This window comes from Myotis daubentonii, chromosome 9 (genome assembly GCF_963259705.1).
Source record: "Myotis daubentonii chromosome 9, mMyoDau2.1, whole genome shotgun sequence".
NCBI lineage: Eukaryota > Metazoa > Chordata > Mammalia > Chiroptera > Vespertilionidae > Myotis > Myotis daubentonii.
Window position 1 is genome coordinate 18049946 of NC_081848.1, and position 26633 is coordinate 18076578.

The 26633-nt window shown below is 39.6% G+C and overlaps 1 protein-coding gene across 1 annotated transcript; it reads left to right on the forward strand.

Annotated features, from left to right (window-relative positions):
• The first annotated feature begins 391 nt into the window (after window positions 1-391).
• Window positions 392-9089, forward strand: MMP7 (matrix metallopeptidase 7). Its single transcript, XM_059708043.1, has 6 exons — window positions 392-550; window positions 3355-3581; window positions 3664-3812; window positions 4983-5111; window positions 6844-7005; window positions 8801-9089. Exons 1-6 carry the CDS (start codon window positions 443-445, stop codon window positions 8815-8817), a joined length of 792 nt encoding a protein of 263 aa, XP_059564026.1. The 5' UTR covers window positions 392-442; the 3' UTR covers window positions 8818-9089.
• The last annotated feature ends 17544 nt before the right edge of the window (window positions 9090-26633 follow it).

Consider the following 26633-nt stretch of genomic DNA (forward strand, 5'->3'; position numbering starts at 1 on the left):
AGGTTGAGAATCACTGCCTTAATCAATAAAGAAAAAATAAAATAAATAAATAAATAAATAAATAAATAAATAAATAAATAAAATATATCCTCAAGTGAGGATAAAGAAAAAAAAGAAGGTATGCCTGAGTCACAATTGATTCTGGCAAATAAAATGTGTTTTCTCATGGATTAAATTTATACAGCAGAAAGGGGGGGTTGGGGGGAGATCCAAGAGCAAATACATTGTGTGCTTCCTGCCAATAAAAATATAATACTTCCTCGTTGTCATTAATGAAAAATAGCACACACTTCAAAGTTCTGTAGTCACCAAAAAGAAAGAAAACATTCAAATGAGTCACCTATTTTCACATTCAGGGCTGAGCAGCTATATAAATCTCTCCAGCCTTTGAAAGAAAACACCAAACTAACCATAGGCCTGAAAACTATCCCCGGACCCAGCTATGCAGCTGGCCGTGCTGTGCGCTGTGTGTCTGCTGCCCGGCAGCCTGGCTCTGCCGCTTCCCCCCGAGGCAGGAGGCATGAGCGACCTACAGTGGGAACAGGCGCAGGTATGTCACTGGCCACTCACCTGGGGCTCCACGGTCTTGCTATCGGCATTAGGGAGTATGCTTTTCAATTTGAGTAATGATTCTATTGTAAAGGCAATGTATGTTTTAATCAAGTAGCTATATGAGCAGGCTTTAGTGCCTCCCCAAGCTGGGTTCAAGTTCCACCTTCACTCACTATACAGAGCAGTGGTTCTCAACCTTCCTGATGCCACGACCCTTTAATACAGTTCCTCATGTTGTGGTGACCCCCAACCATAAAGTTATTTTTGTTGCTGCTTCATAACTGTAATGTTGCTACTGCTACTAATCGTAATGTAAATATCTGATATGCAGGATGTATTTAGGCGACCCCTGTGAAAGGGTCGTTCGACCCCCAAAGGGGTCGCGACCCACAGGTTGAGAACCGCTGTACATTGTAGAGGAATATTATTAGCATAGAAATGTTATTAAATTCCTCTGAGCTTCAGTTTACTAATTTGGAAATCGGATGTTATAGTGCTATCAACCAAATGTGGTTTTCATGATGCCCTTAGCACAGTCCCTAGTCAAGAAATTGAAGTAATTCTTTATTGTAACTTGAAATTCTTTTCATAAAGACCAGAGAGCTGCCTCTTACAATGAGGACTACTTGTAATGAAGAGACTTGAAATCAGAAAACATGGGTAGAAATGACAGCTCTCACACTTTCAAGCGTGATGATGGGCAAGTTATGAACTTTCGACTTTGTTTTCTCATGTGTCTAATAGAAGTGATCCTACTATGAATAATCATACTATGTGCTTTACAGCTCACAGGATTATTATAATGAATAAATGAAGTAATAACAGTACCAACTATCACGTAACCATTACAAAGTACTTCATATATGTTATGTCACTTAATCATTAGCTCAATCCTGGGAAAAGTAAGGTACCAACATTAAGTTGATTCACATACTTGGTGAATACTGGTGAAGAATCAAAGATGAGTTTTGATAGGAGTCAAGAACAAGTTTTTCTGGTTCAAAATCATGTTCTCTCCAATATACTACTCCTTCATAAGCAGCCTCAGAAGTGTAAATAATTATTATTTGGTAAAATAATGGGGTGTTTACTCTTAAGCACTATTTACAAATTTAAGCCTTAAGCATAAGAAAAGTTAGGTTTTATTTCACATTAACTTTGGCTTTTAGAAGTCCCACTAATATGGTAGATTGAACCATAAGAAATTACTGATATTTTATTGTGTGTTTTTACTTCCAAAAGAGACATTTCATATGATTCCACCCAGTGGACACTTGCAAGCATATTGAATCCCTAGGCTTTATTTAGTGTGTAGGTTACCAATAAACCAGAGTGGGGTTGGCTAGGTTTAACAGGAGGCAGAAAAATTCACATCAAGGATGCAGAGAAATTTCCTTCAGAGGGTGTCTTGGCAAAGCCTGTAGTTCTGGAATGGATAAAATAAGTTGTTTGTTTTTAAATGAGATTAAATCCTAACTGTCATGGATGAACATGCAATCATTGGTTACAGGAAGAGAGAGCACAATATTGAATGAAATGCAATCATTGGGAACAGAAAGAGAGAATACGATATTGAATGAAATGCAATCATGGGTAACAGAAAGAATGCACACAATATTACTAAGGTTACTCACATAAAGTGGATACTCCTGAGCGTTTCTGAGACAAGTAACCATTTCACCTACTCCAAATTAGACTCTCAATGAGTAAGCCAATGTTTAAATCGTTTCAACAATACTTTCATGCATTAGAAAGCCCAATGCATTTTTCTAAGGAAGTGGGCTTTGTATCAGAACACAAGTTCAAATACTGGCTCCTTCAGTTACGCAAGGGGTGAACTTGCTTCTCTGAGCCATGATTCTTCACGTAAATTAGGAATAACAATGTGGTGCCTACTTCACAGGGTGGTGATGAGGTTTAAATGAGATAAGTATGTCAAGCTCCTAGGGTAGTCCCTGCAACCAGCAAGTGCTTAATAGACGTTCTTGTGAGGCCACAGCTGCCACTGTTGTTATTTCATTCACTTTTTTATTTCTTCCTACTTAGTCCAGCAGCTGTCCTCATATCCAGACACTAGGGTCCCTTAAGAAAGCCCAGAGACCAACTGCGTGTGGAATACACCAGGAAACCTGCTCGATCCTGCAGCCTCACCGTGGGTCTTACCAGAGTTTTAACAGTGGAAAGAACACAGGACCGGCAGTCAGGAAACTCAGTGCCAGTTCTGCTACTAGTGGTTGTTTTTTTATTCTGCTACTAATTCAATATGTGACCCTGAGCAAGTCATTTAGTTGCTATGAGCTTTGCTTTCTTCACCTGGAGAATATGTACATTAAACTAAATAATTTTACAATGTCCTTTCCCAGGACTAAAACGTTAACACCCTTTAACATAGTTGGGACCAGATCTCCAGAGAATCTTAGAAGGGGGCGGTGACTTGGTCTCTGATGCCAGGGAAGGTCTCAGTTGTGCCCCTTGAGGACACTGTCACTCTCCCTGATTGGCTATTACAGACGAATCTCTGTTCTATAGAGTTTACAGAGGGCTTCCCTTCAGAGCAGTTTATGGGATGAAAGAAAAATGGAGGTACTTTTTCCTTTTGCTCATGAAATAGAACGACAATGCTTTGTTATTGATATTAAATTTTCTTTTCATTAATGCGCAGTTATTTTCCTTGGTGACTCTGTAGCTATTGTGTTTTCAAACCACTGTTTGAGTCCGTAGGTATCAAGGCAAAGACATGCAGACTTCTAAGATAAAAGACAATAAACAAGGATTACAAATCAATTACTCTCTTTCCAACAGCGCTATCTCAAGAGATTTTATCCATACGACTCAAAATCAAGGGATGTCAACAGTTTACGAGCCAAACTCAAGGAGATGCAACAATTCTTTCACCTGCCTATAACTGGAATGTTAAGCTCTGACATCATAAAAATCATTCAGAAGCCCAGATGTGGAGTGCCAGATGTTGCAGAATACTCACTGTTCCCAGATAGGCCAAAATGGACTTCCAAAGTAGTCACCTACAAGTTAGTATTGCTTTGGTCGTTTAAACGAAAACAGTCAAGCCTTTCCTACGAAGTCAAACATTGTTTTCTTGTTTGCTACCAGGGTCATATCATATACTCGAGACTTATCCCATTTCAAAGTGAATCAGTTAGTGGACAAGGCCTTTGCAATGTGGAGCAAAGAGATCCCTCTGCAATTTAAGAGAATTAGAGTGGGAATTGCTGATATCATGATTGGCTTTGCAAGAGGAGGTAAGAAAGGTTCCTGTAGCAAATCCTCAGTGCTATTTTACTTATTACTTATACTAGTGCCCTCCTCTGTTCAGAATTTAAAATCTTTAAATAAATAAGAATATATATACAGAGATAGAGAGAGAGAGAGAGAGAGAGAGAGAGAGAGAGAGAGAGAGATGCTAGTACAGCTCTTTAGTACATTTAGAGCCACTTGTTATGGCAGAGGATGGTAAACTATGGGCCATGAGCCAAATCCAGCCCAGAACCTATTTTTGTAAATAAATTTTTATTACAACTCAGCCATAATCCTTCGTTTCCCTATTGTCTATGACTGCTTAGGGGCTATCATGGCAGAGTTTAGTAATTGTGACAGAGACCATCAAGCCAACAAATCCTAAATTACTGATTGTCTAGCCATCACAGAAAAAGTTTACCAACCCCATTTTGTAGCATTATTTATCACACACACACACATTTATGGAACAGTTTAAAACATATTGAAAGCTTACTGGAAATGGGAATTTAAATACATTCACATCTAATTTATGGTCTCTTCTAAGTTTTTTCACTTTGTTTGGCCAGATAGTAGCAGGATGACAAATGAGTGTGAGAACTATATTCAACAAGTAACTTGTGTACCTTTTAGTGTAATTTTTCTTAAAAACCTAGCTTAATCTTTGTGTAGACCATTTCCTGGAGACCCATGCTCAAGGTGTCTTAACTGGATTTGAATGTGATGCAGATGTACTTATTTTCAAATTGGTATCAGGCAATATCCAGTTTATTTATTCTTAAAAAACATGGAATGCCACGATCAGTGCTTTCTGCACATTCTCTTCAGTGTTATCAATATTGTGGTTGATGTTCAATTTCAGCTAAATTCACGGCAGCCAGGCATTTCAATATTAGAACAGAATGAAAAGAGAAATATTTTGGGGAGAAGGGAACAACCCAATGTGTTTCTCTCACATTGATGCTTCTCGTTCTCTCTCTCTCTCTCTCTCTCTCTCTCTCTCTCTCTCTCTTCTACCTCCCTCTTGCCTCCCTCCCTTCCACTCTCTCTAAAAAATCAGTGGGAAAATATCCTTGGGTGAGGATTATTAATTAATTAATTAATTAATTAATTAATTAATTAAATGAGTGGAGATATATTCAGTCACTAAGGGCAATCACTCTATTTTCTTTCAGCTCACGGGGACTACTACCCATTTGATGGACCAGGAAACACACTGGCTCATGCCTTTGCACCTGGACCAGGCCTAGGAGGAGATGCCCACTTTGATGAGGATGAACGCTGGACTGATGGTACCAGTATAGGTACAGCATTTCATCTCTCTTCTACTACACCCTTTTTAAAATCCAGAACTTCTTATACTAACTTTAATTTGATATTTGCTTTGACTAGTATTAATTCTTGAGCCCTTGATAAATGCCAACCACTGTACTATGAGATTTAAATGTGTAATTTTATTTATTGTGCCCGTTACATTTTATTAATGTTACATATACTGGAGATAGAAGCTCAGGCTATGAGTCAAGCAACATTGGGTTCACTTGGCTGTACCTCTACCAATGACTCTCTTGTGTCTTTTGGTAAGTTATTCATTCTCTGAGCCTGTGTCCTCATCTATGAAATGGGACTATAAATAATTCCCATCTCACAGAATTGTTACTTGAATTAAATGAGATCATGCTTATACAGTGCTTGGGTAATATTAACAATTCAATAAATTATATCTCTTTCTTTATGTTCCCTCCAAATTTAAGTTTTTTAATTGAAGGGAAAAGAGGAGCCGTGACTATGATATTTAAGAATTATATACAATTCTGAGTATTTGCTATTGTTTAGAAAGAACCCACACCATACCCCAGCCCATCATATTCATTATCTTACAAAATAGGCCATCATAGACATACCAGAAAACTAATGGAGAGCAGCTCTGGCATAAACAATTCTAACTGGAGACAATTTTTTTAAAAGGCTACTAATGGCTCTGAAAGGGAACTCACTACTTGTGTCTGGCAGGGGAACTCGCCACGTCAGCGATGCTTTGCTGTGAAAATCTAACCGATGTAAAATTATGGCTGTCTTCGCCTCACATCTTGCATATCTTTTTCATTCTCCTTTCCTTCCACTCAAGATAGGCTAAAGGCAGCTTTCTTCAATCTAATGCACCACAAGTGGAACTCTGGCCACTCAAACTCTCGGGCTCAGACACTCCCCCTTATTTGAAAAGCCTTTCTATGAGTCTGAGAGAAAAGCCTATTTATAACACAATTTAATAAATAAAAAGCAAAACCCAGCATTTCCTAGAGATCCTGACTTCCAGTCTCGCTTTTGCAAAGCCAACTTTCTTTCTCCTGCTATTAGATACTGGGAAACTCTAATTATTTCGATAAATCTACAAGGCAGGAATTATTATCTCTGGACAAAAAATGAGGAAGTGAGACTCTGTAATATCAATTAATGTGTCCAGAGTCATCCTGCTAATAAGTAGCAGAGCTAGGTTTCAAACCCAAATCTTAATGCTTCTAAAGCCCTTGCTTTCCTCTATAGCAGCAGTTCTCAACCTGGGGATCGCGACCCCTTTGGGGGTCGAACGACCCTTTCACAGGGGTCGCCTAAGACCATCCTGCATATCAGATATTTACATTACGATTAGTAGCAGTAGCAACATTACAGTTATGAAGTAGCAACGAAAATAATTTTATGGTTGGGGGTCACCACAACATGAGGAACTGTATTAAAGGGTCGCAGCATTAGGAAGGTTGAGAACCACTGCTCTGTAGAATACTGCTATTTGAGTAATGATATAAGAAGCAGACAGAAAAACATTACTTTACAAAAAAAAAAAAACAGAAGTAGCGATGAGATTAAAACACTACTGTTCTATTCTCGTTCTAAACCCTCCCCCTCCTTATGAAAGCCTTGAAACAAATAAGTAAACTATGGAGATAGGTATTTTTATAACTGCCTTATTTATTATTACATATTATATTATATATCTAGTTATTTTCATAATTACTGTTTGTTGCTCTTTGGTTGTAGGAATTAACTTCCTGTTTGCTGTCACTCATGAACTTGGCCATTCTTTGGGCCTGGGTCATTCGTCTGATCCTGACGCCGTGATGTATCCAACCTATGAAGCTAGAGACGCCAAGGATTTCAAACTTTCACAGGATGATATTGAAGGAATTCAGAAATTATATGGTAATATCTATGATTTCAAAAAGGAGGATTTCACATTGTCTCCTTAGAGTAGGCTTGAGTGAGAAAGACTGGGAAATGGGTATTTCCTTGGTAAAACACACTGGAACTTACACTAACAGCCCACTGAGGAAAGAAATGTGAGACCTTAGATATTCAAAAGTTAACCAGACTAATTTATACTATGAGGATATTGACTTTTTAGTTTTCAGTAATACTGTTTTGAGAGAGGGAAACAACAATTTATTCTTCCACTTATTTATGCATTCATTCATTGGTTGTTTCTTGTATGTGCCCTGACCAGGGATGAAACCAGCAACCAAATGATTTACCTGGCCAGAGCTACTTGGTATGTTTCCAAAAGCAATTTGGAAAGAATACAGAATGATATTTTATTTTTAAGTCCACAGATATAATCAAACCTTCCTAGAAAAATATCAAGATGATAAGAATACAGGGCAAAGAGTTCACCTAAGTATCTCTGAATGATCAGAAGAGCCATGAATGTGCTTCCACATAGGAATGTCCTTAGGGGAAAATTATTCCAATAAGATAATGGAGTAAGCTGTCCGTTGAAACTAGAACTTACTAACAATTGGCATTTCCCAATTTTTTTTTCCCCTAGAATGCTAGTCTACAAGACAATTTCAAAAAAAAAAATGTTATGGAGAAACAAATTTAAAAACACTGCCTACTGCATTTAAGGTGCATTGGATATTAAAAGAGTACCTAACAAACTCTTGCTTAATTCAATGCTTCCTAAATTATAATCTCTTTTATGGAACACCCATTGTGCTCTCACAGAATAGCATTTCAGAGAACATATTTTGAAAAATACCATGTAACTGTACCTTAACGTTGTGACTCAAAGAGCTGCTGCTCTCTAAAAAGTTCACAAAACACTGACAGTTGTTGGTAAGGTTATCGTCAACAAAACAGAATAAAGTACCTCCCCTTACATAAAACTGTGGAACTCATGGAATACTCTATGGCATGTATAACTGTTTTAGAACCCGAAGAAAATTAGAAAGGGACTTAAAAAATATTCTGAGGCAGACTAATTAGAAGAAAACAGACTAGTGCATTAAATCCTTAAGTATTAGAGACAATGAGGTGCCTGCCCTTAGGCAAAGTCGAGAAGAGGTAACTCGGAGGGAGACAGATGCAGGGTAGAGGGGGTCAATGGGGAAAAAGGGGGACATCTGTAATACTTTCAATAATAAAGATAAATTTAAAAAAAGAAAAGACGTAACTTCTGGACAAATGAAAGTAATATTTAATTATATAGGTTTTAAATTTGGGGAATTCATTAATCCAAAAAGTGATACAAACAGAAAATATAAATTCAAAAGAATGTGATTAAACTCATAAATGTGGAATTATCCAATGCTTTCCTCAGAATAGTGAAAATAATAGCTAAAATGCACTGAGTATTTACAGTGGACCAAGCACTCATGTGCACTGACTCACTTAATCCAACCATTCAATGAGTTGTTATAATCCTCATTTTACAGATTGGTAATCTAGCATTAAAGGAGGCTAAATAGTGATTTGTCCCAAATTATACAGCTGGCAAAATGGCAGAGATACCTGACCCCCAGGCCTATATCCTACACAAAATGGCCTTTTTAGCCTTGGGGGGTTATTCTTCAAAAACCTTTGTCCCAGGCACAGAAAACTGGGTTGGGTGAATGATAAATTACACACAATTATGACATTTCTTGAGTTTTTATGGTCTTAGGATGGTTTTATGTATTTTATACCATGTCAAAAATATTTTTATTTTCTCTCTTAACAGGACAGAGAAGTGACTGAAGAAAGAATTAGAAGCTTCAGGGAGAACACACATTCATTCATTGGATTCTATATCACTGTTCCTTAACCAGAATCAGGGATCACTGTTCCTGCACTCCATTTAGCACTTATTTCACCTTTCCTTGTATTGTGGTTGACTTTTGCATGTCCCTCTCCCTCTGGAGATAAGCTCTTTTATAGCACAATTGTCTCTTATCTAAGCAACTTATACTTAGAAGATGTCAATGAATGTTAAAGGAACAAATAAACACAATTTTCATTTCATAGTAAAATTATTTCTATTTGGGAGCACTGTTTCTATGTCAAGAGAAGACATGCTACGCAATGAAATCAAAGAAGAAGACTTAAAAAATATCCCGCCACATTATTTTGGGCCTTCAGCTGCACCAGGTAGATAAGGAGAGAGCTCTAACCCTTTATTGTTCATTAGTGTAGCCCAAAGGTACACTCAGAGCCCCTTATCCTTGGGCCCAAGCTCTCGAGTATTCTGGGAAAGCTAATTCTTCCCACAAAATGTATGTGAATTTCCAAGGTTTTACATTCCCACAGTCACTTCTGGCTCCATGTTCCTACCCCTGACCTCCTGATTTCATGGCCTCTCTCCTGCCACAGCTGCTCTGCGTTCCCTTTCCTCTGCCTCATACCAACCAAGATATCAGTTTCACCCTCTTCTCTTTAACTTTCTCTAAATGAGTCCCACAGGCTTTGTGAGACTACTGGCATTGTTGAAGATTCGCATCAGCAGTGATACTTTATATTGCACAAGTACAATTAATTTAATGAAAATAAAACCAGATATTATCCCCATCCTTCAAACCCCTTCTCTATCCCAGCATCGGAAATCTCTCACTGGCCACTTACCTCTGCAGGCTCCAAAGTCCTACCATGTCTCTCCCCAATCCTCAAGTCTCTAGACTCCATTCATTCTGACTTCCTCCACATACTCGTTTTTCTAAGGTCCACTCAGCTCCAGCATCCTTTTCCATACACAGAGACTCACTAATGTGTTTCTCTGGAAGAATCTCTCTCTATGCAGGGCTAAACTCTTTAGCAGGACACCTAGCTGGCAAAGGTTTTGCCATTTCAGCCTTTCTTCCTCTTCTACATTTCCCACATCCATGTGTGATTTTCTCTATAAATAGAGGGATAAAGAATTGGAATTTACTTTCTTATTAATATAAATCACACACACACACACACACTACCACCAAAGCCATTAGAAAACTATTCTAGGGATAGATCCAATGAGGGGGCAAGTCTATAATTTAGGCAAAATATGAAGTACGTATATATAAATAGGAATTCAAAGACCCTTTGACAACCTAAGATAGTAAGTCTCTAATGGCAGAATGAAAAGGAAGTTAAAAGTCATTGAATTCAAGTTCCTCATTTTATAGATGACAAAACAAATAAAGAGAGGTTAAATTATTTCAATAAGGTATCTCTTCCAGATTTTGCAATGGACTGCATTACCTTCTGATACATTTTTCTCTTTTTAAGTTAGCCAGCATTTGTTTATGTCCATTGTTCACAATCCCTAACATAATAGCTAGACTGACTCTCCTATGGTATCTGAGATATGAGCTCTGTGATATATCTCACCCCATACTCCAATCTTAACAATAAGGTGAGCTCTAACTGAAGCAAAGACGTTACATTTTTATTTATACCAAAATAGTATAAAGTTGACTTGTAAGTAGAACTTTTCCCTAGACTATCATGACCCATGTTCTCTTTTTAAAAAATGTGCTAAAATACACATATCATAAAATTTACCATCTTAACCATTTTAACAAACAGTACAGTAGGGTTAAGTATGTGCACATTGTTATGCATAAGTAAAGGTTCTTATGCATAGCACTGTTGGCATGATCAACTGGATAATTATTTACTAGAGGCTGTCTTGGGCATCTTTGAATACTAAGCAGTATCCCTGGCATCTCCCACTAGATACCAGTAGAACAACCTTAGTTGTGGCAACCAGAGACATCTTCAGATATGCCAGATAAATGTCAGTGCCCCGATGTTGTAGATGACACTAATCCCTGAAATCCCAACGTCTGGAAACCACTGCAATAGGCTACAAAGACAGGGAAGAGTAAGGAACTCTCAAGATGAGATTTTTTTTCTAGGAAGTCAATTAAAATGTCAGTCTTATGAATTATGAATTCTCCCATGCATAATCCTTCAGAAAAGGACCGGATGCCAGTACTAGTTGACAAGACTATAAAAAATATTGACCAACTTACCAAGGTAGAAATAGCAAAGTACAAAAAGAAAAATTATGAGGTTAAATGGTTTTTTCTTTACGATGATTATCTAGACGTGGATTTGCAACCTATTTTTTTAAAGTAATAGCCATTCAGATATGTCATCAACAATGAATCTTTGTAAATAAATCAGATAATTACAATTTATGCTGAGAACCACACAGAAAACATAATCTAGCCACTTTTCTCAGTTAGCCATTCTACAAACATTCATTGAATCGGGAACTTGGGGAGTGAAGAATGCGAAGGTGAAAAGTACATAGAATCCTCCTTCAAGAACCTCAAAGTCTGATAAATAAAGCAGATACTCAAGAAATTATTATAATACAACATTTTAATTGCCATAATAAAAATTATGCAATGTGATGGGGAGAAAGCTCTAATATTGGGATTCTAAGTTATTTTAATGAGTTTCTGGACTACATTCCACAAATTCTAGAATACCACATATAACACACGAGTCCAAAACTCCAGTTTGATAGTTAAGTATTCTGGAGGAGTAAGGACTCTCTAACAGGCTTGAGACACCTATCTGCCTGTTCAAAACTTTCTTAAAACTGTGATGTATCCCAAGGTTTCGCAGTCTCCAGATCTGCACTGTGGTCTCAAGACTCTCCCCACCTGCTCTACTCCTTCCCTTTGTAGCCTTCTAGGTATAGTGAAGGGTCCTTAGGACTAAATTTCTCCTTTGTCTAATCTCGTCATGGCATCTGCTAATGCAAGGTGTGTTCCAATTATCTATCAATGCATTAGAAACTACCCTAAATAGCGGCTTAAAATAATCATCATTTTATTAAATATCAGTATTTTATGAATCAGAATTCAGGCAAGGCTTTTGTTTCATGTGGCAGATAACTGGTTTGGAGGGTCCAAGGTGGCTTCACTCCCGTCTGCCACCTGGTGTAAATGGCTGGCTACCTAGGCTTAGCTGGAACTGTCAACGGTACTGCCTGCATGTGGCCCCTCCAGCATGGAGATCTTAAGGTGATCAGACTTCACACATGGTGACTCAGGGCTGCAAGAGCGAGTGTTACCACATGCAAGGAGACGCAGTATAGCCTTTTCATCTGGCCTCAGAAGTCGCAGAGCATCCCTTGTGCTGTACCCTACTGTCAGAGTAATCACAAGCCACCCAGAGTAAAGATGAGGGGCTATGCAATCACCTTGGTACAAGAAGTGCCCAAGATTTCCCAGTCATGCTTTAAAACTGCCACGGGGGGTCACCCTTTCTCTTAAAAAAAGAATCTCCATTTAAACTAGAGGACATACGTTCATGCTAACTGAGCATATAGCTGCTATAATAAAAATGTTGTTCGAATCAACAAAAGTAAGTTCTAGTCTGCACCCTCTTTGCCATCACAAGCCCAGAAGTCAATGCCCCAACCCACAAAACGGGAATTCAGGGTTAGTGCTTCACTGTTCAGGTGACAGGTGGAGTTATAGACCGCGACCCTGGTGGCCACAGCTGTTATTTGGGGAGTAAATTTTATAATCTCTGCAAGAACGGAAAGCTGTTATGCATCATGAGCCCTGCCATCTTGTTCGTTGATCACTCTATGTGTGTGAAGAGTAACTCGATCACCAGTGAGGATAAAGCGGATGGGAAACTGCACTTTGGCCTGACTTCCAGCTCAGGCACAGCTGTGATCGGCTGTGGCAGCTTTCGTTGGTGAAGAAGAAGCTCAGCCTTATGATTACCAAAGGGTAGTGCGCTAAACTTGAAGGAACAATGCTTTCTTTTATCTATTATCTTGCTGAGAGTTTTCCTAGGGTTACAGACTGTGGGACCAAGAACCTGTGATTCTCCTTGATTACAAAGTAAGGGTGGACTCGTCTCCTTGGTGATTGCCAGGTTCTTGTGGGTGTGCGTGTATGGGCTAAACATTTACTTAAAAAGAAAACTTGTGAACTACCTTGACATGATACAAATGCATTTGAGTGTCTTCTTTTCTTGCCTCTCAAATTAGTAAATTCACCTAGCCCTGAATAAAAACAAACAACTATATTAGAAAAGTTTGGGAACCTTAAGTAATGAATTGAAATTCTGTTCAAACTTAATACCTAACTATATTTTCTCAGTCATCTATAACTAGATCATATTCAGGGAAGAATCTACCTCAGAGTAAGTGGATTGCAAGCTCTTAATTGAAGGAATCATTCTTGTATAGAAAACATGATTGATCTAGTACTTTTTAAAAAAATCTTCTCCTCTGCTGTGATATTGTTATAAAAAGTAGAGTTCTTAACAGAAAATGCAAAGTCTATGTCTGAATTGTTCAAAGTTAGACACAATGATTAGCCCAGTCACTGGCACATAAAAGATGCCTAATAAATATTTGTTGAATTATTGAATGAATAAATATTGGAGTTCACTTGCTCAATTAGAATTTTTGTTTCAGATATACTCTAGAAGATGATAATATAAATCAGGAATAATAGGTAAGATAGAGGCTAATTTAAATTTCAAATAGCTAAGTGGTTTCTATTCAGCTTGTTTGGGATTAATACTTAGAAAGATGTTAATTATAACTTGCGTAGAACAGATATCCTTTTATGTTCATAGCAAATCATTAGGCCTTTTTAGTTAAACCCTAATATTCTGGTTATCTCAATAACAAAGACTAGGAGGCATAATCTTAATTATTTCTAGACATGGAATTTAGCTGTTTTGTACCTAGAAGATTATGTAACATAGAGTAGTCACCCATTTAATATTTGCAGAATAAAGGAATTAACTAGCTGATGTATAAATTAGTAGCCTGGAAAAGCATTGACTAGAGATTGACTTTTTCTGAGTGATTTTTCCATATGCTGGGCTCACTGGGATAATAATTGCTAGCATAAATGTTTGGAATAACTGCTTAGAATACTCTATATTCCAAGCACTCTGATGGTTGCTTCATGCACTCTTTGGTTGCCTATGGCTACACAGCAAATAAACACAAAACTTAGTGTCTTGAAACTACTGCAACCATGCTCATCACTCAGTTCTGTGGGCTGGCTAGGTGGTTCTTCTGTTGGTCTTGTTTGGGGTCTCTCATAAGCCTTCCGTCAGCTGGTGGCTGGGCTGGAATGTCAGGTTGACTTGACTCATATGTCTGGTGCCTTGGCGTGGATGACTGGAGAGCTGGGACCCCTCTCTCTCTCTTTAAATGTTCTCTTCTTTACACTGTGGCTGAATCCCCAGACCTACCCTTTCCAAGAAGGAAGAAGCAGAAGTATCACTTCTTCCGAGCTCTGTTGATTAAAGTAGACACCGTGCCAGCCAGCCAGATTCAAAGTGAAGGAAAATAACCCCTCGCCTGTATGGGACAACAGGACAAAGAGTTAGTAACCACTGTCAGTCCACCCTCTATGCTTGCATTCTAATCACTGGCACAGTCCTGAAACGTGCGCATTATTTTGTCTGTTTCATTAAAGAGGAGATTCTCACAGCTTGTATGTGAGGGCAGTAGGATTTGAAGCCATGCTCATGTTTCCAGTCCTTTTCACTACCTCCACAATAAGATAACATCAAGGTTATCTGCAAAATAAAAACACAGAATATACAACTCCGTGTCTAGACTTGGTCACTGGCTTCGTTTTGTCCTTAACAGTGATATTGTTTATAGAAACACCAGGCAGAGCCTCAGACTGCTTTTTGGCTCCACATTCTGGCCCTTCAGTGTTCCCATCATTGTTGTCAACACAGAAACCACTCACTCCCTGCTCAGCCTGGCCTTCCTTTCTTTTCACAGCCCTGACAATTGTTCAGCCACCAGGACATGGACAGTCCTTGGTTCTTTGAATGATACTCTGCACACAGATTTCAGCTCCAGGCTAACTTGCTTTTTTTTATAACACAATCACTTTGCTGGTGTGTCCTCTGAGAATGCAAAATAGTTTAATATCAGCCTAACAACCAAAATTCTTCCCTTCCCAAAGTCCTACAGATATTCCATATTTTCTTCTAGAAATTTAAACTTTAATAGTTACCAGTAGCTCTTTACTTATTTTTATATTTGGGGATTTGTTTTTGAATTTTGCCTGAGGTAGGAATCTAATTTATTTTTTTCCATGTAATGGACCAATTTTTCCTACAAAATTTTTCAATAACCCAAATGCTCATATGCCTCTTTCTGGGTTCTATTCTGTTCCGTGGCCCATCGTATATTCCTATAACAGTACCACATTGTTTTACCTACTATGCCTAAGTGATATGTCTGGATATCTAGATTGAGTCTGTCTCCTCTTTAATGTTCTTACTCAGATTGTCTTAATCAGGGACCAGGGAACTACAGCCCATAGGCCAGACCCTGCCCTCTGACTATTTTTGTAAATAAAGGTTTATTGGAACACAACCATGCCCATTTGCTTACATACTATCTATGGCTGCTTTTGAGCAATATAACAACAGAGTTGAGTAGTTGTAGCCAGCCACCAAAACCTAAAATGCTTAGGAACTGGCCTTTTACAGAAAAAGTTGGCTGAGTCCTGGTCTTTATTACTCATAGACTTGTATTCTTCCACATAAATTTGAGAATCATTTTGGCAAGGTGCCCAGTTCCAAGTTCTGGATTGCAAGCAACAGGAACTAGTTCTTCCTAATTTAATGCAGAAGTAAATTTATTGGAGAAGATAGAGCACTCATAGGAGCTCTCTTGAAGGATCCTAAAGAAACAGGCTCAAAAAATGGGCAAAAAACCAAGGAAATCCTAAGAGCAGAATGAAAGGCAAGGTTACATTGCAGGTATCCCCCGGTAGGATGCCACCATGAATGCTGCCACAGTGAAAAGCCTTCTGAATTCTCCCGGCATCGCTGTATGACTACTCATTCAAGATTCAGAGTCACGGGAAAGAGAACTTTATGTCCAAGTTAAGATCATATACTCATGTGCTAACTTGAGCAAGAAGGAGTATCTGGCCCTTGTCCCACTCCCACAGATGGAGGCAGGGCCCTGCCTTCTACCAGACTCACTCAATGGAGGGTTCATACAAAGTATGGGGGAGGCAGGATGTCCCCAAAGGTGGCTGTGACTTTGCTTAAAATGGCATTAAATTGAGGGGGAATTGTTATCTTTAAATATTGCATTCTCGTTCAAAGACGATTTATCTCACTATTAATTCAGCTTTCTCTGTTTTTGGCAGAGTTTTAAAATGTTCTTCTGTAATGGTCTTATGAAATTTTGCCTATTAAATCCTTGATATTTTATAGATTTGTTGGTTTTGTTGGAAGGTATCTTATTATCTTCTTGATTTTATTATTGCTGGTATTGAAAAATGCTACTAATTCTTGTATATTGATTTTATAATCAGCAAATTCTTGAATTTGTATATTGATTTTATAATTAGCAAACTCTTGAATTGTTCTTATTCTAAGACTGTTGATTTTCTTTAATCTATTTAAGTCATAACACTTACAAATGAAAATTTAATCTATTTACATCCAATTCTGCTATTTCTTAGTGTTCTTCCCTATCTTATTACATTGGCCTGAACCTCCAATGTTATGTAGAATACTAGAGGCCCGGTGCATGTCAGCCTGGCCTGCAGGGATCGAGAGAAGGGCCCTAGCCAGTTTGGTTCAGTGGATAGAGCATCAGCCTGTAGACTGAAGGGTCCCAGGTTCGATTCCCGTCAAGGCCATGTACCTTGGTTGCAGGCTCAATCCCCAGTAGGGGGCGTGCAGGAGGAAGCTGATCAATGTCTCTCTCATAGATGTTTCTAACTCTCTATCCCTCTCCCTCTCTGTAAAGTCAATAAAAATATATTTAAAAAAAAAAAGAAAGAAAGAAAGAAAAGGGAGAGGGGCCAGAAATAGAGTTAACGATCAATCATGCCTCCTTGATGAAGCATCCCTGAAAATCCCTAAAGTAAGGGTTTGGAGAGGCTCTAGATTGAACGCATCTATGTGGCAGGTGGAAATGCACCCCAACTCCACAGGGATAGAAGCTGCTGCACTCAGATCCTCCCAGACCTCACCCTACATACCCCTTTATTTGGCTGTTCATCTGTATCCTTTATCATATCCTTTAATAAACTGGTGAATGTGTTTCCCTGAGTTCTGTGAGCTGTTCAAGCAAATGACCTAATCCAAGGAGGAGGATCATGGGAACTTCTGATTTGTAGTCAAGTTTGACAAAAAGTGTGGGTAACCTATTTGTGATTGGCATCTAAAGTCTCCTGGAACTGAGCCCTTAATGTGAGACCTGATACTATTTCCAAGTAGATAGTGTCATAATTGAGTTAAATTGTAGGATACCCAGCAGGTGTTGCAGAGATTTGCTTGTTGTGGAAAAATCCCACACACACGTCTGGCACCAGAAGTGTTGTGAGTGTGGTGTCAGTGTGAAAGTAAAGCAGAAACACAGGAGGGAGATTAGGTGTTTTACCTACACAACCACCAGAGCCCAGCGCCCCTACTCTGTCACCCTTTCTGAACATCATCCGCATCACCTGCCCCACAAATTGTCTCATTCATCCGGTCACTCAGAGGACCGGATTCTTCCTCAAACCTGCCAATCTCCTCTCCCCCAACATGTGGCAGGATGTAAATGTTCACACTATTTAAATGCATAGTCTTACCTGGTTTTGTTTTTCTTCCTTTCCTTTGAGACACTAGAAAGTTAAATGCAAATATCTTTCCTCATCTTTGGCAAAATAAGCCCTCCCTTCCCCAGAGCAAAGAGAAACATGTTTTTCAAGTGATGAGTTTAACAAACGTTAAGTCTATGGCGAGAGGACAAGAGGGAAGAACTTCCACCCAGACCAGAGATGACTTGGAGGTGGTCTGCAGGTCTAGAAGCAGGTCCAGACTTTGCTCTGAGTCAGCACCCTGAGAAGCAGCAAGACTCCAGACAGGAGATACGGGTTCATCTGGAAGAGCAGGGCCCTAGGCACTGGGTTTCAAAGCTTTGTCGAAGATTCTAGTGTCCTCAGTGTGTCAGGGAAACTGCCAGAAGCAGCCAGACCTGACAGGATTGTGCTGACACAGGCAAGGGGAAGATAAGCAGTAACTGGAGTGGAGAGATGATTCAGGACTCAGAAAGGCTCTGGAACTGGTGCAGTGAGGAAGCCTGGTTGGGTGGGGACACCAGGCTGCTAGAATGATTCACCGTCACCTTCCTACCAGCCCAGTGGAATAGCAGCCTGGAGTCAAAATCAGGCTGATTCGTGGATCACAAGGATCCATGAGCTTCTGGTCTTAAATGCAAACCTGTTACAATGCAGTAGATTCCCAACTTGGTGGGAGGGGTAAACCCAATAGCTGAAGGGCTATCCCCTGGAGGAAAGATCTCTCTGTTGACCATCCCGAGGTCACAGTTTGACAAAAAGTGAGGGTAATCTGGGGACTTCCAGACGTATTTTGGCCACATTCTAACCCCACACTGCTCACCAGCCTCACCATCTATGGTCAGCCCCAGAAGCTGGGCCAGGTGTCCAGGGCGAAGCTTCAGTATCTTCTCGTCCTCCTCATCTTGACGTGGTTTATCTCAGGGAAAAGACATCTGTAGGCTGGAAGGAGTTTCTCTTCTTCAACTTTACTTTCCAAATTTCTTCAGTTGGCCTTCTGTCCCCGGTGACTCCCAAATCTCTCCAGCCTTGTCCTCACTACAGAATAATAGTTTGTATGTGTGACAACCACTGGACCTGCCCTGGAGTACCCTACATAGAACTCAAGTTAAAGATGCTAAAAATAGAGCCCAGCCCATTAGTACATGCCACCCCTACCCTTTACCCTGCCACTCAGTCCCTATCTCAGTGGTTATGCCACCACCCAGCTGCCTTGATCAGAAACTCAAAGTCACCAAGTCTTTTAAAATGTTCTTAATTCTTCACCCTCTTCAATCCCATTACTTCTGATTTCATTCAGGATTTATTCATCCCTTGCTTGGATTATTACAACTCCTCCTAGCTTGTCCAATTGCAGTTTATTCTCCACAAAGCCAGACTGATCTTTCTAAAACAAATTGACTGTCACTTCTCTCCAGTTACCAGGGAAAGCTACCTTAGTAGAATGTATACACCGTTGGAGCAAGAGTTTTTGTGTTTGTTCACCAACAAACCCCCAGAACCTAGATCGGTACCTGGCACATAGTAGGTACTCAACAAATATTTGGTAATGTTTGAATTAAAAGCTAAAAGTTTTTCCTGAAGTTGAACCAAAATTTCTCTCCCTGTCATTTCCACCTATTGATCTTGGAATACATGCCTGCCTTTGTCATACGATGGATTTCGCATATTTTTCAGAGAAATCTTATATCCCTCCCACCCTGATATTCCTCTTTTCCAAGCTCAACTACCCCAGTTCCTTCAACTCTCTCTAATGTGTTCTTGGACCCTTTGCCATAGTCATACATGCCCTTATTGTCCACATTTGTTTGATACTGAAAAATTATTTAGAAAGAGCTGTGAAAGAGATGAGTACAACATAATTAAAACTTACATCACCAGGACAAGTATAACAACCTGAACATTTAAGCGTTCAGAGACTCTTTAGAGATTACCTAGTCTACACTCTTCACTTCACAAATGGAGAAACTGAAATTAAATTACTCATCTGATCAAGACCTGCTCTTCATCCTGCAGCCGATCAGGGGTAGACCCACCTTAACCCAAGGTTAATCATTTTGTTCTATTTGAGTTCTTATTCTAATGCAAAACTGAAAAGCTCCTATTAGATTTGCAGAAATTAGTTCCCCACCAAAAACTATTCTCTCTAGAGCAGCGGTCATCAACCTATGGGTTGCGACCTCTTTGGGGGTCGAACAACCCTTTCACAGGGGTTGCCTAAGACCATCAGAAAACACATATATAATTACATATTGTTTTTGTGATTAATCACTATGCTTTAATTATGTTCAATTTGTAACAATGAAATTGGGGGTCATCACAACATGAGGAACTGTATTAAAGGGTCGCGGCATTAGGAAGGTTGAGAACCGCTGCTCTAGAGCAAGCAAGTCAAACTCAAAGGCTAACATGGGACAAATAAATAAGATTTAAGTTTGTGGGATGCAAAAATATAAAAGCTTCAATTTTCATAAAAATGTAGGTTTATTTCGATAGAGACATGCTGAATACAAAGGGCTGAAATGAATAATTGTTAACATAAAATAGAACATTTTAATAAAAATTAGTATTTTTTCTTGAACATTAACTTACCAGACACTGAATAACTGCACAAATTAATAAGCGTAATGCAAATAAACCTATTTTTCTTGTTCTCCAAAAGCAAAATATTTCCTGTTGTGCACACAAAATAAGTCACTCCAAGACTAATGACGTGGCAATCAGCTGCTAAAATATTTGCTGCTAGTATTAGTGGAGAGAAATGGTGCACCTGCGTGTAAGGCGTGCAAGGGAAATGAATGCAACATGGTTATAATAGTCAGTCATTAGTGAACATTGTAGTTCATTATTAATGACTAGAGGCCCGGTGCATGGATTTGTGCATCAGTGAGCTCCCTCAGCCTGGCCTGATGGGATAAGTCTGAAACCACCTCTCCAACATCCCCCAAGGGGTCCTGGGTTGCAAGAGAGTGGTTCTCAGGTGATGCACCCCGGAATCAGACTTCCTCCTCTCTGGTTCCAGGGTGCATCACCTGAGAACCCCCACTGCCAAGTGACCGCAGCTCGGCAACTCCTGTGTTGAGCGTCTGCCCCCTGGTGGTCAGTGCACATCATAGCTACTGCCAGTTGTCAGATCACTTAGGCTTTTATATATATAGATTATGTATAATAGGATATTATAAAAATTAAGTTACAAAATTTTTATTAAAATGTTTCTTACATACCGTTATATTAGCTGGGCCACAAAAATATTCATTGTGGGCCACATGCGGCCTGCGGGCCGCGAGTTTGACATGCTTGCTCTAAAGAAATGATAAAATCATTTTTTTTTAAAGCCTAGTTTTCTACTTCTGTAGCCATGCTTTACAATCATTTGAGCTATCTTTCATGAATTACCAGAGTCTTGGTTGCCTTTTAAAGAGAGAGTTAATAAAATAGTTTATGTTGTTAAAAGAGCTATAGGAAACCATACCAATAAGTTCTTATACAGAATTCTTATCTAATACTTTAAAATTTTTAGGTCAAGAATTAACTGAATCGTGGTGTAAATTATAAGACAGTGGCAATTCAGCTGAACAGTACTCATGTCAACTTTTCTTATCCCATATTCAGGCAAAAGTAGAGGAAATTAAATTAAAACCAATTTTTTTTTTCAAAACAAGCAAGAATCACCCATTCCTTCCCTTATTTACCACTTCCTCTTTTCACCAAATGTCCCAGAAAATAAACAAAATCAAGTAGAAAATGTCAAATGTTTAATAAAAACATTTAAATATTTCAAAATTGGGGGTAGTTACATACCTTTTAAGGTATTCTGTCAATATTGCTGGAGTAAAATAAAAGGATAGTAAGGGTTACTTTGCATTTACTAGGTACAATGTCTATTAGCAAATAAGCCAATTTGCAACTATGATACAGTAAAACCTCGATATAACAGACTAATTCAGGTGAGGGGGGGTGTCTGTTAAAGCTGAAAGTCTGTTATATAATAGAGTAGTTTTCCAAATGCTTACTAGTATGTTTAAAAATTGACAGGTTTACTTGTTTTTACTTATGTAGACATGTTTGTGTAATTAAAGTTAAGTGTGGAAGAAAAGTTTAATTTCACAGAAAAGTTTTCTGTATGTTTTACTGTAATTTTAAATTTATACCAAATATGCATTCACTAGTTACGTCAAACAAATGCACATGGCTGGGGCGTGGCTTAGCCCATGTGGGAATATCCGCGTTTAAAACTGCTGCAGAAAGTCACACCAGGCAACAGCAGCAACATGCGATCACACCGCAGTATGCTGGTGGTGATTCTTGTAATATTTATTTATGTCGGCGAAATTACCACAGTGTTCTTTCCAACATATGGCCTATTTGCTAAATTTTGTTAAAAATAACAATGAATTAATAACCAAAAAAAAAAAAAAACCTGTTGATTTAATTTTAAGCAAATCTTGGTTAAAAGCATTTAAATTTATTTTTTTTTAATATTTTTTATTGATTAAGATATTACATATGTGTACCCTCTACCCCCCCCCCCCCCGCTCATCCCCTCACCCCCCCGTTGTCCGTGTCCATTGGTTAGGCCTATATGCTTGCATATAAGTCCTTTGGTTGATCTTTCCCCCTTGCCCCCACCCTCCCCTACCTTCCCTCCAAGGCCTGACAGTCCAATCAATGCCTCTCCATCTCTGGATCAGTCCTTGTTCATCAGTTTATGTTGTTCATTATATTCCACAAATGAGTGAGATCCTGTGGTATTTATCCGCTCTCCAGTTCCATCCATGCTGTGGCAAATGGTAAGAGTTCCTTTTTCTTCTTCCTCTTCTTAAAGAATATCTTTCAGCATTTCATATAATGCTGGTTTGGTGGTGATGAACTCCTTTAGCTTTTTCTTATCCGTGAAGCTCTTTATCTGACTTTCCATTCTGAATGATAGCTTTGCTGGATAAAGTAATCTTGGTTGCAGGTTCTTGCTATTCATCTCTTTGAATATTTCTTGCCACTCTCTTCTGGCCTGCATGGTTTCTGTTGAGAAATCAGCTGACAGTCGAATGGGTACTCCCTTGTAGGTAACTGACTGTCTTTCTCTTGCTGCTTTTAAGATTCTCTCTTTATCTTTTGCTCTTGGCATTTTAATTATGATGTGTCTTGGTGTGGTCCTCTTTGGATTCCTTTTGTTTGGGGTTCTCTGCGCTTCCTGGACTTGTAAGTCCATTTCTTTCACCAGGTAGGGGAAGTTTTCTGTCATTATTTCTTCAAAAAGGTTTTCAATATCTTGCCCTCTCTCTCCTTCTGGTACCCCTATAATTCTGATGTTGGTACGCTTGAAGTTGTCCCAGAGGTTCCTTACACTATCTTCATATTTTTTGAATCTCTTTTCTTTTTTCTTTTTCGGTTGGGTATTTTTTGTTTCTTTGTATTTCAAATCTTTGACTTGATTCTTGGGATCCTCTTGTCTGCTGTTGGATCTCTGTAAATTATTCTTTATTTCAGTCAGTGTATGCTTAATTTCTAGTTGGTCCTTTTTCATGTCCTCCATGGTCTCACTATACTCCTTGAGGGATTCATTAAATTTATCGGCGGTTTCCATAAAATTCTTGAAAAACCTTATAAACGTGGCCTTGAACTCTATATCCAGTCGTTTGCTTTCCTCCGTTTCTGCCATTTGTGACCTTTTTCTTTGTCTCCGCATTTTGGCTGCTTCCCTGTGTTGATAGAGTGGCCCTGCGCGCCAGGTGTCCTGTAGGGCCCAGTGGCTCAGCCTCCCCAGTTACCTGGGGTAGACACTCTTGGTGCACTCTTGGTGCCTTGGTTGTTGTAGGATCACTGGGAGGAATTGACCTCCAGGCCAATTGGCTGTGGGAATCAGCTGTGTCTGAAGTGGGAGAATGGTCCCCCTCTGACCACTGGGTACAGTGGCTCCTGGATCTAAGGAGGTGCTAATTCAGCCCCTGCCTGAGGCCACACAGCAGGAGCCACGAAGAGGCTCATCTGTGAAGCAATGCAAGCCGCTGCGGGGCCTTGGGCCTTCTCTTGGAAGTTCCGGGTCTGCCTGGCTGGGCTGTAGTTAGGTACATTCACATGCAAAAGCCTCTGCCGCAGCCTGGGTGGGGCGGGGTCTCAGGGAGTCAAAGGGCGGTGAAAGCAGCTATGGTGATTCTCCGCGCCCGGAGCCGCGCGTCTCAGTGTCCCGGTAACGGCTGCAAGCACCTCTGAGGGAAAGCCGCCCTCAAGTTGGCCCGCTGCCGCCTGACAGACCAGCCTCTCCCCGTATGAGCCCTGGGTCCCCAGAGACCCGCTGGAACCGGAGTTCAGAGCAGTCGGGAGCTTGTGATTCAAAAAGACAGCTGCGTCCTCAGGCGCCACCCCCTTTCCGCGCGCGCGCGAGCCGCAGCTGTACCTCTGCACTTCACCTCTGCAGCTCCTCTGGCTCTCAGCGTGCCCCTGTTTTCTTCTAGTTGTAGAAATTACACTCAGCCAACCTTCCTGTTGTTCTAGACGATGTTTGCTCTGGCCCTTGCGGCATTCTTCAATTGTTGTGTGAGGCGACAATTTCCCGGTGTTTATCTATGCCGCCATCTTAGTTTCTCCAAAAGCATTTAAATTTAACACTCTGTTAATTTTAACAGACATACGGACCAGAAGTTTTGTCTATTAAATCCAATGTCTGCAAAATCAAGGGTTTACTATAATCCAGCTGAAGAGCTGTTTTTCTAACCAAATGTTCTAAAATGGATTTGCCTCTTTGTAATTGGGAACTACCTGGAATATGGACAATAAACACATAAATTGTATTTTTATGTTAATTACAAACAATTTGCACAAATCATTTTGGAGAGGATCTTTCTGTGAGAACTTACCCCTCCAACATTGGTGATGTAAAATAGGAAAATGCATGGTGTCGTCCAGTATTAGAATTGCATCCAAGTGTCACCAGAAGAATGCCCTGGATTTTTTTTACCTTGGGAATTGTAGCTAACTATAATAGATCTTTCTTTCCCTGTAATCATCTGCACCTTTGATACCTCATTTGCCAGTAAGTCAGTAGTTTTCAAAGTGTGGACTGACTGCATCAGCAACACCTGGGAACTGGTTAGAAAGGCAAATTCTTCAGCCCCACCCAAGACCTAATGAATCAGAATCTCTGGGGTTGGGGCCCAGCACTCCGTGTCTTACTTAGCCAGTCAGGTGATTCTCATGCACCTTACAGTTTAAGGATAGACGCTGAATTGTGGGAGCAACTCAACACACCCTGTTTCTTTCTTTCAAATGTTTTTGCCACTGGACAGGCCTGTGCCACCTCAGAGAGGTGAGAAAGAGAAAAGTGGCCTCTCAGATCCGGGAGCTGTTCTGGCATTCACAGCTAGGCCCGGTGTAGACCATACTACCACAGAACATCCTCAGTCCAGGCCATTGTGTGATGACAAAAAAACAAGACCACTCTATAATCATGTCTGCACACGGACAAAAACAGGAACTGGCCCAAACCACAAAAATAACCGAGATATTTTCCAACCTAGCTAATGAGTGAATGGCTATTGCTCTTTGCCAAATAAAACTTTACACTCAGTTTATTCCTGCCCGTTTCCAATAAGATTTATCAAAATACCCAACCATGGAATTGCCCTGGCTTCTTGACAATATCCAATCCCAGAAAAAAAAGCCTCGTGACTCAATATTTACCTGACATAAGCTCAACTCCTAAAATAAGTTCTTTCTTTTTAGTTCTTACTAAGATGTTGTAGGGTGTGCGGGCTCCCTTGCTTCAGGGAGTAATAACCCAACTTGCTCAGGGACAGGTGTCCCAGGTGGTCATTGGCACGGGAATCACTGCAGAACCTCCCAGTCAGTGGGGACCAGTGCCTTTCCATAAAAAGCTTGTTCGCAATCCCACCCCAGGAAAGTACAGAAATTGAGAGTTATCACTTAGAAACATCTACAACAATTTGAGGGAGTAATTATGTTTGTTGAATATAAAAATAGACACTAGGCTTGTATTTTGTATACCAGTTGTTTCAATTTTATTTTTCTAGTAATTTGTAATTATCTCTTGCAAATGATCTGCAATGGATTTAAAAAAATAAAGAAATTGCTTGAAATGCACCATCCTAGAGGACTTGTCTAATACTTTTCAACACTTCTCTCACATTAATCTTCTTAAAATTCTGCTTTCAGCTGAAACCGGTTTGGCTCAGTGGATAGAGCGTCGGCCTGCAGACTGAAAGGTCCCAGGTTCGATTCCGGTCAAGGGCATGTACCTGGGTTGCGGGCACATCCCCAGTACGAGATGTGCAAGAGGCAGCTGATCGATGTTTCTCTCTCATCGATGTTTCTAACTCTATCTCTCTCCCTTCCTCTCTGTAAAAAATCAATAAAATATATTTTTTTAAAAAAAAGAAAAAAATTCTGCTTTCAACATACAATGTGCTTTCTCAAGTATCTTCAACATTACAACTCCTCTGTTTTCCAGTTGGAGAGGGAGGAAACTAACATATTTTGAGTGTCTACCATATGCTATTCATTGTGCAAATTTAAATACACCAATACCCAGGAAATGGTTTTAAATAAATATTAGCACCCTACTTCAAGACCAACTCCACAAAGAGTACATGGTCCCAGTGATCCTGTGGGTGATTTTTTAGTCATCAAGGAACATATAAGCCAAATGTTATTTAGACAAGAATCAAACAGGGCAGGCTTACCCAGTTAACTTTTTTAGAGGCCATCCTAGTAGAACAAACCTGGTCAACATAGATTTGAAAATTAGAGTGCAATCTCATTAGTAAATATTGGTGCAGAGGTGCTATCCTGGACACATTAGAATTTGTTCTTCCGTTAACATTTATCAGGTACAACAGGTCCTTGAATAATGTCATTTCGTTCAACATCATTTCCTTATATTGAGGAGATACCATAGTAACTTAACTGATTAACATAAATTAGCCTATGGTAACATTGGTTTTGTTATAAGTTGTTTCACTTAAAGTTGCAGGCCCTACC

Bases quoted from the DNA above. Each gene is read 5' to 3' on its own strand.
- MMP7 (XM_059708043.1), top strand. From the start codon at position 443: ATGCAGCTGGCCGTGCTGTGCGCTGTGTGTCTGCTGCCCGGCAGCCTG. The intron at 3,813-4,982 runs GTAAGAAAGGTT...ATTTTCTTTCAG, and splicing joins GATTGGCTTTGCAAGAGGAG to CTCACGGGGACTACTACCCA. The intron at 5,112-6,843 runs GTACAGCATTTC...CTTTGGTTGTAG, and splicing joins GACTGATGGTACCAGTATAG to GAATTAACTTCCTGTTTGCT.